Here is a 15418-nt window from a genome sequence, read left to right as displayed (position 1 = left end):
CAGCGAAACCACTGGAATAGTCATTTTGGTCTTATCAGCACATCATGTTTTCCTGTACAGACTCACCATGTAAGTCAGCATGAATCATTTTATGAAGCAGAAAGGGCTACATACAAGAGTACATATTCTCCTCAGCTTTAGTCATTACCTTACCAAACATTTGTCCATTAAAAACATTCAGATGAAATGATAAATCACATGATAAACCATTTATTTACAGGACAATGTTGATGATGCTTTTCACACGAAGTTCAACCCTTTCTGACAACTTCATCACAGGGTTTTTAATTTGACGTATTTAATGTACACACTCACAAATCACTTGGTATTTTATAATTAGTTATCCATGTGTAACTTTTACTCTCTCGCATGTTTGCAGATGTTGATTGCGTTCACTCGTTTACTGTGCAGCATCAAACATTTTCTTCCTTCCTTCCATTCCAGACATGGCCTCCACATTTTTCCTCCAGTCACTGACCTCCACTGTCTTCTCCTACATCAAACACAAATGCAGAACAGAATTATGTCACAATACTGTGCAGGAGCGAGTAACCTTTAACGCTTTCATTTCAGCCATGGTGGACCCCCAGCACACCTTCTCTGTGTCTTCCTTCTTGACGGACTTGAGGTTTGCTCTGAGGTCCATGGACACCTTGTGTTTGGAGCCCAGCAGAGAGCGCAGGATGGCATCAGCGGAGACTCGGACTCTCCTCAGGCTGGGACGCTTGAATTTGCCTCTCAGGTCCAGGACTTTGATGTTCAGGTCCTTGATCTGCAGCAGGTTTGTTTAAAAGTTTCATCATTCGCTAGTTGTTATCAACTAATTTGGTTCCTGTATGAATATGATGTAATTCCAGAGTTCTACCTGATTAACATTACAGCATTATTTAGGAAGAATGAAAAATCCTAAACAGGTGCGACTCAATGAAAACAATTTAATGTCTTTTTTTTAAAGCATTTGCAATGCTTAATTTTTATCATTTTATTATTTATTTTTTTTCCTTTCAGTTTTCATAAAATGTTCTGTTGTTTTTCATATTTTTTAAACCAAGTAATTTTTTATTGTTATTATTACTATTATTATTTTTACCAGTACATGGTTTTAATATGTACTGACAAATTAATACTGAAAACGTGTTATTTCATGTCTGTTTCAGGGAGTTGCTGTGATTGTGAATGGCCAAAAAGACATTTTATTTTCCTACAGACGTGGCGTGTTGTTAAAGAGCTAAACTGTTTCTTTACTTCTCTTGTGTTGTGAAGCACTTTAGCCTCGATATCATAGCGCTCCTCGTCCACCACGTCGATTTTAGCGTGTAGTTCCCGACACAGCTCCTGATAGAGAGAACAAATATAGTGTTTACATGCCTGCAACTGTTTCTGCCGATGGTTGAAGAGTATGATTTTATATATACAGAACAATATTATTGTTTGTTTACAATATTCATGGTTCTTAAATAGCACTTTGGGTTTCCATGTTATCATTTTTGGTAATATCATGGTATTTTGTAAGGAATTTATTTATATCAGTAGTATGAGAGTGTTTTGCGATGTGTTGTGGATGATGTACCTGAAGCTCAGCAAAAGACATGCCACTCGTCTGTAGCGGAGGAGCTTTCTCAGACAGATATCTGTCCTTCTCTGCCTCTTTATCTACCAGCTCCTGCTCTAACTCATCCTTTGCTTTAGCTACCATAAGACTCTGATGAACACACAGATATTCACACTTTAACATCTAATATATGCTAGGAGTAAAAGCTTTTGAATGCACTTTCTTAATTTGTGATGCTTGTTCAATTTTGCTTTATTACATTTCATAAATGCACTCTACAGAAACACTACTTATGTTGAGTAAGAAAATGACAACTTTTGCAATGCAGTTGTACCTTAAGCATCAGCTTGCGAGATGCAGAGATCTTGGACTTTTTCTGTCAAATTTAAAATAAGTATTGGTTAAACAGAGCAAAGATTATTTATGCTGTCATCATTCTCACATCAAAATATGATTTGTTATGGTTACAGATCAGAAAAAGAAGTATTGAAAAAGTGGCATTCAGTGATGGCTTGTCACTCTCACCTCTTGCCTGCAAAAGAATAAAGACACACAATAAGATCATAAAATATGATTCTTGTTCATAATTAAACTTTTAGTTTCAAGGCATACAATGATGTCCAAAAGTCTAAGACCTCAAGAGAAAATGCTTTTATTTAGCATTCCTCAAACTAATACATTTTAAAAGAATATTTTAGTGATTTTTATAAAAAAAAAAGTGGATTGAGCGAAAATAATTTGATAATTTTTCAAAGTTACAATTACATCAAAGATAATTGGAGTGTTTTACAAGAAAATATTAATTATTTTAATAATGAAAATGCAATTATTTGTCTAATTTAAGTATGTTTTAACATTTCAGTCTTTCTGCTTATAAATGTCATGTCAAATTCAATGTGTGACTGCATTTTGAATTATTTTCTTTATATTATTTGTTAAATTTAGCACTATCTGAGTGAAAATTGGAAATCCTACGCAACAGTTTTCTTGTTTTTCAGATTTTGTGCAAAAAAATAAAAAAATATTTCTTAAGATGACATAAACATCTTCCTGATTGTCTGAGTTATTTGGCATAAATTGAGAAGCAAGAAGCAGAACAAATTATTTAATGAATTATTAATTTAACTATTGATAAGTGACCCAGAAATAGTGTAGAATCTTTATATATATATATATATAATTTTCTTTCTCAGAGTTTCAGTGTGGTCTCAGATTTTTGGGCTCCATTGTATTCACAGACTCCTAATCAGGCTTCATTAATTTTAAGGCTTTGAGTAAAGACATCACAGCCGGTAAATCCAAGAATAGAGCACATTTGTTGAGAGAGCCATAAGACGTCTAAGATGACGAACAACAGAAAGCAGAGACACAATATACTCACTCAGGCATCTTTACAATGGTGATTCAACCTAAGAGATAAAAATAAAGGCATTTGTTTCCAAAGGGCAGGACCATTGGGAAGATTTTCAAGGGGCTCAAGTATCAGACAGCTTTTCTAGAATCAGACGTGCTAATCAGATGTGATTATACCTCTAACAGCAGCAGCCTCACATATTTCACTCTTGAACTCATTGCGGGAATGATATGTCGACCATTTAGGTGTTGCTTTTTAAAATAAATGAACTGCTGCTAATTGATTGATTTGGCGTCTGTGCTGCATGTGTTAACCACTTCAAAGTCCTGACAGCGGCTGCACACACACACAGATGAAGTGGGCCCATAGGAAAAAAGGTGTTGGCAGAAGCCTATCATGGCGCAGTGATTTTGGCATGGTAACTATGCCTCACCGATAACAATCCCAGCTTTCTCCAGCCCATATCCACTTGCAGTGTCCCATAAATAGACCCGCACCAGGCTTTAGAGGCTTTAACCCAGCCCAAGTTTCCGCTCGATGATGTAAAACCGGTCTAGAGCACTTACGAAAACAAATATGGTAAATTACGCAATAAAAAGCGAGCATATCATCATAAATCTGGAACTGGATAGGTTTATTTAGCCGAACGTCAAATGTGGTTTCCAAAGTAATGTTTTTGTGATGTTTGGGGTTTCTGCTATTTAAATTGAGGTTTTATGCAGCTTTGAACTGGAAGACTTAAAGTAAATGTATGAATCAGCAAGATAAAGGGGTACTTTTTTAATTAAATGATCTGAGAGATAAAATCAAAGTGATTTGGGCAACGGAGAAAGATTATAAATCATAAAGCACTTTAGTAAATAAAATAAATTAAAGGAAAGAGTCAAATTTACCATGTGTATTGACGTCTCTCTAAATAAGTTGAGCAATATGGGTTTTTCCAATGACAGTTTCTTGAACCATTACATTTGATGACAGTAATATTGAATATTTGGTTACACATTTGGCAATATTAGCAAATACTGAGAAGGAAATGTTCATGCAGTATTCAGATTTATTTTTTATTTTTATATTTTGTTTATTCTTCTTAGAAATGAAGAAAATTGCAATGCAGACTAACCTTCCTTAACATGGAAGCAAACTGAATGAACTTACCTTGCGGTGCTCAGATGGGCAGAGAAGTGATGCTCTAGAACAATGCCTCTCTTTTTTAAGACACCCTCTTATTGTTCATCTCGGCCTGTTACTGGATGATATTATTAGCACACACACACACACACACACACACACACACACACATATAAAGCTTTTATCCAGCACTTGTGGAGGGCTGTTGTTGATAGGCCTTGTGCTGCACTTATCAGCCATCACACAGCTGTGGACTGTGGTTCCTCATGATGTTTCGGGCCTGTCGCACAACCTAATTTAGCTTTCATTTAAAGAAATTTCCACTGATCTTTTTAACATGTCCACAATGAGGTATATCTCTGTTCAAATCTTCTCTTGAGAACAAGCCTCTAGTAATCCATGGGTTTTGGACAAGATCTGAAAAAAGTCTTCCAATTTGCTATAGTGATCAGCCTCACTTCATGTTTATCAGTTGAATTCATAAGATCATTAAAAAGAATATATAAAGTTTCTCAGACGGTACTCTTAAGAAAAAGCCTCTGTACTGTGCAAATAATTTGTAAATAAAAAAAAGGTTATTGGACTGTGTTTTAAAATAAAATATGATTTCAGTATTTCCTATATTAAAAGTTTCATGTTTTACTTCAGCGTGTTATTTGCTATTTATTTGTTATTTGTGAAATTTAAATTAAATTAGCAAGTGAAATTGTTACAAAGTACAATACAAGTAGAGTAAAATTCACAAATAATTACAAATAAATGACATGTAACACTGTATTAAACATTACATTTTGAGATAAGACTGAATAGTATTTCTTGTAAAACATGTTTCAGTCATCTTTGTTTTATTCATTTTGAAAAACTTTTACAGTTTATAGCTCCAAACTTACTGTGTGATTAATATCGATCTCATTTGTAAAAGGAAGTTGACTCTTAAATGAAACTTATGAAAAAAAATGAAGTATAATGAGGTATAAAAGAGAAATCTTTGAGCATTAAAATCTTCCTTTGGGTTTCTCAGAAGATGGAAACTATCTTTCATAATCAATCAAATAGTTGACTTTAGGTATAAACTTCGTGGGTATCAGTTTGGCCTTTTGTATAATCATTTTTACATTTATATAATCATTTTAAACACATTAAATCTGCTGCTTCTGGGATGTTTCTCGTGAGAAAAAGCCCTGAATGTTTTGGAAGAGATCTCTACAATGTCTCAAACTGGCCGAGAATCCAAAGTCTACATCTCATTCAATTCTCCTAAGATCAAATGATCTGCTGTCTATATTACTTCTATAGCCACAGATATACTGATAACTACTGTTTTGATTTGTTTTCCCACTGGAATTTCAGAAGAAACATCTGAAATCGAATGAAAATAAATTGAGAATTAAATGAAGTCATAAGCTATAAAAGAGCAACATCTGAGCATAAAAATCTTCCACTGAGTTTTGCATAAGATTAATATTATCTCCCAAGTCTGTTTTACAGTAACAATTTGCTTTAGGGATGGGTTTTGCCTTATATCACCATTTTTTTCGATTATTTTTTTTTAATTCTGTCACATTGATTTGTTGTATCAGTGGAGCCATGCTCTACGTTTGACCCTGCTCTCTGATTAAAATATTAACTGTAGACAGCAATAATCTTTGTGAGAGATTATGACAGGAATGCAAAGTTGCCCATAGGTTGGCATAGCTAAACATAGAGCAGTCAGACAGCTGTTAACGCCACTCTGGTGTTTGTGAGATACTACGTAAAAGCTATTTTGATGTCTCGAGATAAATGCATGCATGCAATGCTTTTATCTGTGCTTAGGTTTTGCTTGCTTTCTCCAGGTGTTCTTTGCAGTTATACAACATCCTTCCAGATATCATAGTTAGAGAGATTACCGGCTTTATCAGGCCTGGTTGAAGTGTTCAAGCTGTACTGTCAAAATACTTTCAAGATTTCCATTATAAGTGATAAAATATGCACTTGTTTTTGTCTCTGTAACCATGTTACCAAACTCTCTGTGGTTGTGGAAAGCATTCGATCAATGCCATTTCTTGGCTGTATTGTGTTTGTGTGGGTGTAGATGTGTTTGTTTTTTTTTGCATCGCTTTCTCTTATCTGCATGTCAACTGGAGCATCATTTCCAGGACCTGCTTTCTGAGGGACATAACATAAGCTCTTCCATCATGCAGGTATTGTAACATGACTCAGATGCTGTTATTATGTCAAAAGGGCTTCCCAGATTGTTAGCTGTAGAGAGTTCTAGAAGGGTCAGTTGTGAGTAGCACCTGTCCTGTTTACTCTCATAAAGAGCTCTGCTGGATTTGGTTCTTGGCTGATGTGGAAACGCAGGATCATAGATGCTGCATGTCGGTCGTGATCGGACCGTATTTAGAGTCGCTGTTGATATTGACCGTTGGTGTGAGAGGATTAAACATCATTTAGTATGTGCTCGTGTTATTTTTTGCCTATAGAGGATTTGTTTTTATGTGGGATGAAGACAGGGGCTAGTTGTCACACTTTTTCCAGGGTGGGTTTATTTATCAGCCAGTTTTTGTATATGCAAAACCTTAAAGTATTGGCTACAGAAATGATTGATCATTTCCATTTAACGGGGACCAGCAAAAAAATAAATAAAAAAAAAGTGATTACTTCTTGTTGGTGAGGCATGTTGTCACATTATATGGGGTATAAGATATTGATGTTGATTTGAGACGAATAAATAATATGAAAAAGGAATAAAAAAAATTCAAAAATGTATTTTGTATGTATTATAGGGTTTTTATAAATGCTCTTTATTAATTTTAATGTATGGTTAATGTATAGTCAAATAATGTATAGTTATTTGTATAAAAATATAAAATATACAATGGAAATGTCTCAAATCTTATGTGTAATATTTATAATATATTTATGAAATTAATATTTATAAAAATAAAATAATAAATATTAAATTAATTTTAAATGATAAAGTCATATCAAATAAAACACTTTTGACAACTTTATATAAATGTTTAATTTTTTATCTAACTAGCTACACACATACACACACACACACACACACACACACACACACACACACACACACACACACACACACACACACACACACACACACACACACATTTTTCCTTAAAAATCACATCTTTACAGACACGAAGACCTTCCCTTGTGTGACAACTAGCCCCAGTCTCTTCTGCTGTAGTTTAATAGAATCATTCTTCACTCTGAAAAAAAGTCTGTTAAAAATTCAGACCTCCAGACAGCCAATTATCACTGGCTTTTTATAAACTGTTGAGCACTTGTAAAAACACAGGCCAGACTCATGTTGGTCTTTCTGTGTCTAGAGAGTGGAAAATATGTGGTGGTGGTTTTATACTTCTTCAGTGAGAAATAATGGTTGTGTTTAATGTTCAATTCAGCTCAATTCATTTTAACATATCTCTTTGACTCATTATTAAATCAAACTTTTTTTTTTACATTTTTTACATTTTTTTTACTTTTCCCGCCAGCATTTTTGAATAAAACTGCTGATGATTGATGATTTTCACTGCAATCTGATAGCTTCCAGTATACAGACACACAGTATACCACTTCCTGGATCAACATTTTATTCCATAACATTATGCAGTTTTCATTTACATGCTGTCTTTTGCTGATGATTTCATTATTTTTAATATGCATCTGTTTGAGATCTCTCGTTTCTCCGTCCTGTTCACGTGTGTTATTGTTCGGGAGGTTTTGTATTTGTTCAGAAGATGTGTACTAATAGCACACCCGGAAACACAAAAAGCCGTAAAAACTCGTCTTTGGCGGGAAGCATTGTCTTCTAAAAAATGAGATAACTTGTCAATGGCAGAGAACAAGTTAAATAATTTATGAATGTAATATTAAATGCTCGAAAATTTTGAGCTCACTAAATATGCAACATACAGTTGTGAGGTCATGTGACCTTGACTCAAAAACACTTCATTGTTCATTGCTATGTAATGTGTATTTCTGCATATTGTATTGATTCACTTGGCATAAACTTGAATTCTTAGCATAGCTTGTGTTTTTGCTTCTGGTAGATATTTCCTTGATGATGGTGGGAATAGCCTTCTGTTTCCTCCAGCAGCTGCTCTGAGACCAGTTTTGTTTATTCGTTTTCATTGTCTAATTCTGAGTTTGTTAGTCTTTAGTCTGTAGATGAAAGCGTAGTCTCTCTCTGATGGTGTGAGTCGGTCTGTGGTCTCATTAGATCAAGCCTGTGACAGGCTCAGAGACATAAACACACTTTGTTCTCATCATGTGTGTGTGATGTCATGGACAAAACAAGCCAGTCATCTGAGAGCGCAATCAAACCGTGTCTGTTCACAAACAATTCTTTGAGTCGTATTTGTTCAGATTATAACTGCATTCTTGCATTGTTAGTTATCATAGCATAATCCAGAAAATACTTAAATAAAAAATTCTAAATCCCAGTGCCCATGTAAAAATAACCCAGTTTTATTATTGGAAAAATGTCAGTTGATAATAATATTTAGATTCACAATAAAACTGTTTATTGGATTTAGTATAAACCGAACACCAAATTAGGCACTGATATGTGTGTGTATAACATTTATCAAACATGTTTCTCATGAAAGTGACCAGTCTGTCCTTCTGGCTGTATTTCTACTGAGCGTGAGCCAGAGCACCAGCTCCCTGACCAAAGCCAAAGCCCTTCGGTCCAAAGTTTTTAGCATAGCACCCTATATAAATAGAAATAAGTGTAAATAATAAAATAAATAATGTTTTATAAAAGCATATAAAAAAACCTGATAAAATTATATAACATGATAAAAATGCATTATACATACTAATTATAAATTATATTTTATAATATAACAATATTTATATATTAAATTGAAATGTTCTAAATTATAAGCATAATATTAAATCTAAATAATAAAATAAATATAATTATTTGAAATATAAATACAGATTAAATAAACAGTATTATCAATAGAAATTAAAATTTTCTGTTAGAATAGAAATGCTATAAAAATATAATAAGTAAATATAATATTACATTTAAATAATATTAAAATGTTATTATGACTATAAATTATAGAGACATTAAATAAATATTCTGTTAATATAGAAATGTTATTAGAAATATTAATTATATAAATATTATAAATAGCATAACACAGTACTATTGTTATATAGAAAATGTATTCTAAATCTAAATGATATAAATACACCTTAAATAAATTAGATTTTTATTAATTTAAATGTAAATGTTCTTTACTGTTTATATTTTTGCCTATTTCTCAACAAATCCTGAATATCCTAATATTGAACAAAAATAAACACCTGTATGCATGATATTTGATACTGACCTTTACAGTAAATCTCTCCATCTTTATCTGCTAGAGTTGTGGACTCCAGACTCTTTCCACACTTTGCGCATCTGAAGCAGCTCTTATGCCAAGACTAAAGGAGATGAAAAGTGATGCACGAGATTTCATTTTTCACGGTCAATTAGTTGGTTTTTATTGTCATGGCATGCTGTTTGGCAGTATATAAAACATCAGACATGTTGGGATTGGCAGTGATTTGTCAGTTTGAAGCATTAGTTGACTTTCAAATGAGAGCAGGTGAGGACACGGTGGAATTATGTTGGCATTGCATTGTTTTTAGTAGTCGATAATGAGGCTATTATGGCAACCAAGCCAAAACAATCAGTTAAATTGTTGGGTTAACCAGTTTGGTAGGGCAATACACCCGGGGTAATGTGAGTGTATCTCCACAAGTCTATTCAAGAAAAATGAACTCACGTTTCCCCCTCCAACCACCTTCTCTGCCGCGTACACAGCGCTTCCACAGCGAGGGCAAACGTCGGAACCGCCGAGCTTCTGCGCAAACTTTGATGGGTTGGGGTTGTTGGTTGCACGATGAGATGTTTGTCTGTGTGACAAATGCAAACTGGCTACTTTAAAGTACACTGGTAAAGACACAATGCAAATGAAAACATCCTACTAACCCGGCCGGTTTGATCCCGAGAGCTTCGCCCGTGTCCATGCTGAGGGTTCCCGCTCCTCCACCGAAGCCATAGCCTTTTGGGCCATATTTCTTGCCATAACAGGACTTGCAGTAGATCTCGTCCTGATGCACAGCGACTGTTGTGCTGTCCAGATTCTTTCTGCACACCACTGCAGGCCACATAGATGCACATGCATAATCAATACACTGCTATGCATTAGACAATTTGCTTTGTAGATAATGTTGCACTTCAGAGCAAAATAAATGCTTGCTTTTTCATATATTACAAATGTCTAATTCTCACAGAAATCAAATTCTCCCTTATCTTTAGACACAAGAGGTCCTTCCCATACACAAATGCAATTTCTTTAGATAACATATTAAATTTCCTTATATGAAATTTAAAGTAAAAACATATATGAAATCTATTATCTGGAACATTTTCATGTATTGTAAATTCTTAACCCATAAATATATCTATGTTTATTTGTGTGTAATACATTTTGGACGTTTATGTCATATATATGAAAACATGTAAATACAGGTGGATGCTATGCAAATCTAAAAGTATTAAAATATTAAAAAAAATATTACAAGAAAATAAACATACAGATTGCAACATACAAGTTGCATATAGAGTAAAATATAATGTATATTGTTGACATACAGGATTGCTACATATAATGCAATGTAAAAAAAAAATCATCATATAGATATTTTTAACATATGTACATATACAGATGTTGATTTTATACAGTATATGTTATATGAATTTATATTTCTATCTAAATAGAGAATGTACATATGTGAAAATTAGATAAATAAAATGTCACTCTTGATTTAGGAAAAAAAGTGTTAAATAGTTGTACCATTTCTTCATTCAAAAAAGCAGCTTTTATTGAAACCAAACTAGCAAAATGACTCATTTGTAATTTTGCAACTATACATTTTGCAACTATACAAACAATCGAGCAGATGAGATTTGATAAACACTATTAACTTATGCAAGTATACTGTACATACATACACATCCAACTTTATATAAAGAGCTTGGATTTAAAAGATTTAAAATAAAATAAAATGTCTTTATAGTATACTTCTTTACATTATGTTTGCAGTTAAGTAAGATGTACTGTATATCCAACTTTTAATATTTCAACAATTCATGGTTTGTTAATCTCAGAAACTGTAAAATAGCATTTTATTTATGCATTATTTTGATGTCAATATCATACTTACATTATATTTGCAGACATGAAACATTATAGAATTAGAAATGCAGTTCATGCCTCTGGAAAATCATTAACTGATTATGCAAGCTATCTCAGTTTGGTTGTGTCATAAGTAACAGGGAATTAGAGGAGACATGTTTGAATCCATATTGAGATATCTGAATTTTGAGGCAAACATTTGTGTCTCTGCTAATCTGAGCACAGTTTGAGACTCTTGAGATCTCTTCTAAAACTCTAGTGGATGTAGCTGAGAACCTTTTCTCTGGAGAAGCATCTGGAAAAAAACTTTAAACATATCCACTCTCCCTACTGTTTGGTGCCATAATAACTTTGAGAGTTTGGTGCATCATCAGTGTAAGTGTGTCTGCAAGTGTCATCTACACATAAACATCCATTTGTTCCACAGATCTGCAGGCAGATGCAGATGATGTGCAGCCATAAAAGGCAGACCAATCCACCGGGATTTTCGTTTGTACAATACCTAATATAGACATGCTGTTAAACGGGAAAGATTTACATGCTGTTCAGAGTTTCATTTCCAAACTCACTTTTGTCATTAGTTCAGAAGCACAAACTACTGCTAATGATGCAACGGTTATTACTTGATTTACTACAATAACTAGAAATAAAACTGAAATCAAAATTTATGAAAACACATTAAATATATTTAAGAAAAGCAAAAGTGATAACACAACAAAATTACAAAAACTTTCTCCAAAAAAAAAAAAAAACTAAATATTAATAAAATCGTGTATCTCAATACTAAAAGAACACTTAGTCATTCATAAGTGCAAGCTACTATTAATTATCGACGTGTATAATTCAGGGTTATTATAGTTAACTAAAACTAAAACCATATAAAAATAAATAAATAAATAAAAGATACAAAACTTAAACGTAACTCATTTTCGTTCTTTAACTTCATGTAGTACAATTACTTAAACTAAAACTGAAATAAAATGAATAAAAAAACTAAATAGGTATATTTAAGAATTAACACAAAAATTACTGAACTTTCAGAAAACTTTGTGTAAAATTGAAAAGAAATAGCCTATGAACAATTTACAAATAAAAACTAATTCAAAATAATAATTATTACTGTAATACTGCAGATATACTGGTACAGTTAAGCAAGCAATTTAATTCATGCATTTAATTCATATATATATTAATACTTTTTTTAGGACAAAAAAAAGAAAAATCATTAATTAGATCCACTGGCAGTGTTTGTGGAGATTTGTACCCAAAGAAGAACAAACTATATAACATAATAAGAATTTCCTCTGGGCTGGCATCATGCTATCACATTCACAGCTGACTATTTTCCGTGCTATATATGACCATCTGCATGAATAATTTTCCATTTTCCGGTTAACACCCTCTCTCTGCAGGACTAACCTTCACCACCCATTTCCACAAGGAGAATCTCACGCTCACATGCACATCCTTTCTACTTAAAATACTCCATCAGAGCACTGAAGGTGTCAGAAGAACATTGGTGTATCGATATGTGTCTGTCTGTCTCTAACAGATTCCCCGCTTGAGCTTAAACATCTGCTCCTATCTCACACATTAGTTCACATACTGTGATGTGAATACAGAGCATGAGTCTCGGGACAGCGGTGTGCATGTGTGTGACTCACTGCACAGAAAGCAGGACTTGTGGAAGCTTTGTCCTTCACACTGAACCTCTTCTGCGAAATACACCGTCTTCTTACAGCAGCCACACTTGTTTCCTCCTCCCAGCGGCATCCTGACAGTATCAATGCATGCAGACTTTAAAACATGCGTAATTTCTTCACAAATGCATTAGCTTTATTGCATTTGCATATTATTTTTGCAATTTCTGTTTATTTGTTTTCACAGTTTCAATTCAATTATTTTTCAATATGAAGATACATTTTGACTGGATAAAAGATAATTTGCCTATGCCATTGTTTTTAAAGTACAATCAAATGGCTGTTTTTGGTAAGTCATGGAAGAATATGCACATAATTATGGATGATTCATGTTAGCTAACATGAACTACCAATTAAAACAGTTATTTCAACAATTTCAACATTCACAAATATATATATATATATATCCCACTGTTACAAAAACATTAGTTTATGGAGAGTAACAGTAAAGCTCTCACCTGCAGTGATAGTTAGTCACTAGAAGAGAGAGTCTGGAGTGTTCCGCAGAGTCTGAGTCCTCAGATGAGTCCAGAGAGGATGAGAGACTAATGAAGAGATGAGGAGCTGAACATGAGAGAGAGAGAGAGAGAGAGAGAGAGAGAGAGAGAGAGAGAGAGAGAGAGTCATGTCTAACCCATCTGGTTCTTCTCAAATCACTATTTGGCAGTGATTTATGTCTATTATGTTATATATTGTTAGGTGGCCATAACAGGTGGATGATTTTTTACTATCTATCTATCTATCTATCTATCTATCTATCTATCTATCTATCTATCTATCTATCTATCTATCTATCTATCTATCTATCTATCTATCTATCTATCTGTCTATCTGTCTATCTGTCTGTCTGTCTGTCTGTCTGTCTGTCTGTCTAACTAGCATCAATTTACTATGGCCAACTAACAGTTAGTAGTCAATGTACATCTCTTCTTTAAATCTTTAACAGTTGATTTACCAAACAAACTAGAATCACCATGAATCAGTGAACACAGTAATACAGTTTATGTATATTATTTTCAGAACGGCAATGCTGTCATGAAGGAAGACAGTGTTGTAGTGGCCTGTTGAAAAGCTTACACGTGTGTTGTGACCTTAAACGGTGTTTGTTAGGAGGACTGGAGTCGCTCACTCTCCTCATTCCAACACAATGAAGCACAGCTGGACCTGCTGGAGCACAGAACTCGGCAGGAAATGAGAAGCGGAAGAAAGTCAGCTAGTTAGTTAGCTGGTTAAGAAATAAAGCATCTTAGTTAGTTGGTTGATTATTTAGTTATCGACCATTGTTGCTTTTGGGAAACACACCACCAATTAGCTCAGAAACAAAGTTACGTAAGCAGATTTGTTAGTTAAGAAATAAAGTTATTTGTTAGTTAGTTAGGAAATAAAACAAATTGGTTTGTTAGAGCAATAATGCAGATTTGTTAGTTGAAAAATAAAGCTAGTTAGCTAGCTGTTAGTTAAGAAATAAAGCAGATTAGTTTTAGTTTGTTGATTAGTTTTAGTTAGAAAGTGCTTGTTGTCTGCTTTTTGGAATCGGCCATTGTTTTGACCATTGTTGCTTTTGGGAAGTGCACCACCAATTAGTTCAGTTAGTTATTAGGAAATAAAGCCAATTAGACAGTTAAGAAATAAAGTTAGTTTTAATTTTAATTTAAATTTTTGTTAGAAAGGTGCTTGTTGTCTTCAATGTTCACATCTGTGCATATATATTACGCTTCTGAACTTGTCAAGTAACAAATAAAAGGCAAATATTGGTAAAAATCTAGTTAGTTAGTTAGTTAGTTAGTTAGTTGGATATTGGTTTGTATCTGTAAAACCAAATCAAGGCGAAATCAAATTGACAAAGTATTATGGTAATATGATAATAAAATGTGATTCTTGTAAAATTATCTTACAGTAGCATGTAATTACCATGAAATGCAGATATGGGAATCAATTTGTGCCCTGGTATGTATGTATGTATGCATGTATATATATATATATATATTTCAAAGCATGGTACCACTTTTCTACAGCACACATCTTCTGTCTGCTGATGGTGCTGTTCTTCCGGCACTGATTCATCTGATGCAATGACTTCCTTCCATTGCTGATGCAAAGAGGATGTTGAAAACTGATCCATAGCCTTGAGACTGAGAAAGGAGAGTCCTCAAGCTCTGCTTTTTCTATACAGCTCTTTGGTCACACACAGGGTCTGTCTCCTCTGGACGTCCACTATGAGAACGAGTGTGTGACCAATGCATTAATCCACCGCTGGAGAAACAGAAGTCCAGGACAGGAAGGTTTTCATGTAAATCTGAGCATATGTTCAGGCCTGAGAGACAGAGAGCGTGACTCGTGTGCTCTGAAGTTTATGTGATGAATTAAGGTGCTGCTGCTTCATTTATTCAATATTCTGGTCTGAATAATACTGTCAGTGACTCTACATCAGCATCTGTGAGTAAATTATTATTTTATATTCAGTAGTGCATTC

At 33.7% G+C, this 15418-nt stretch overlaps 2 protein-coding genes across 2 annotated transcripts; both read right to left on the bottom strand.

Annotated features, from left to right (window-relative positions):
* Window positions 1-70: 70 nt before the first annotated feature.
* On the bottom strand, window positions 71-4141 carry tnni1b (troponin I type 1b (skeletal, slow)). The gene is made up of 7 exons (XM_059570409.1): window positions 4062-4141; window positions 2921-2961; window positions 1887-1922; window positions 1571-1702; window positions 1246-1335; window positions 596-772; window positions 71-493 (listed from the first exon to the last, which is right to left on the bottom strand). Exons 3-7 carry the CDS (start codon window positions 1893-1895, stop codon window positions 401-403), a joined length of 501 nt encoding a protein of 166 aa, XP_059426392.1. The 5' UTR covers window positions 1896-1922; window positions 2921-2961; window positions 4062-4141; the 3' UTR covers window positions 71-400.
* A 4356-nt stretch (window positions 4142-8497) lies between these two features.
* On the bottom strand, window positions 8498-13500 carry csrp1b (cysteine and glycine-rich protein 1b). The gene is made up of 6 exons (XM_059570408.1): window positions 13404-13500; window positions 12910-13019; window positions 10036-10204; window positions 9830-9959; window positions 9392-9485; window positions 8498-8758 (listed from the first exon to the last, which is right to left on the bottom strand). The coding sequence occupies exons 2-6, from the start codon at window positions 13016-13018 to the stop codon at window positions 8682-8684; spliced, it is 579 nt and encodes a 192-aa protein (XP_059426391.1). The 5' UTR covers window position 13019; window positions 13404-13500; the 3' UTR covers window positions 8498-8681.
* Window positions 13501-15418: the final 1918 nt, after the last annotated feature.

The sequence above is a fragment of the Carassius carassius genome, chromosome 17, assembly GCF_963082965.1.
Source record: "Carassius carassius chromosome 17, fCarCar2.1, whole genome shotgun sequence".
In the NCBI taxonomy this organism is placed as follows: Eukaryota; Metazoa; Chordata; class Actinopteri; order Cypriniformes; family Cyprinidae; genus Carassius; species Carassius carassius.
Note: the sequence above shows the minus strand (reverse complement) of the source record. Positions and strands in the feature narration are given on the sequence as shown.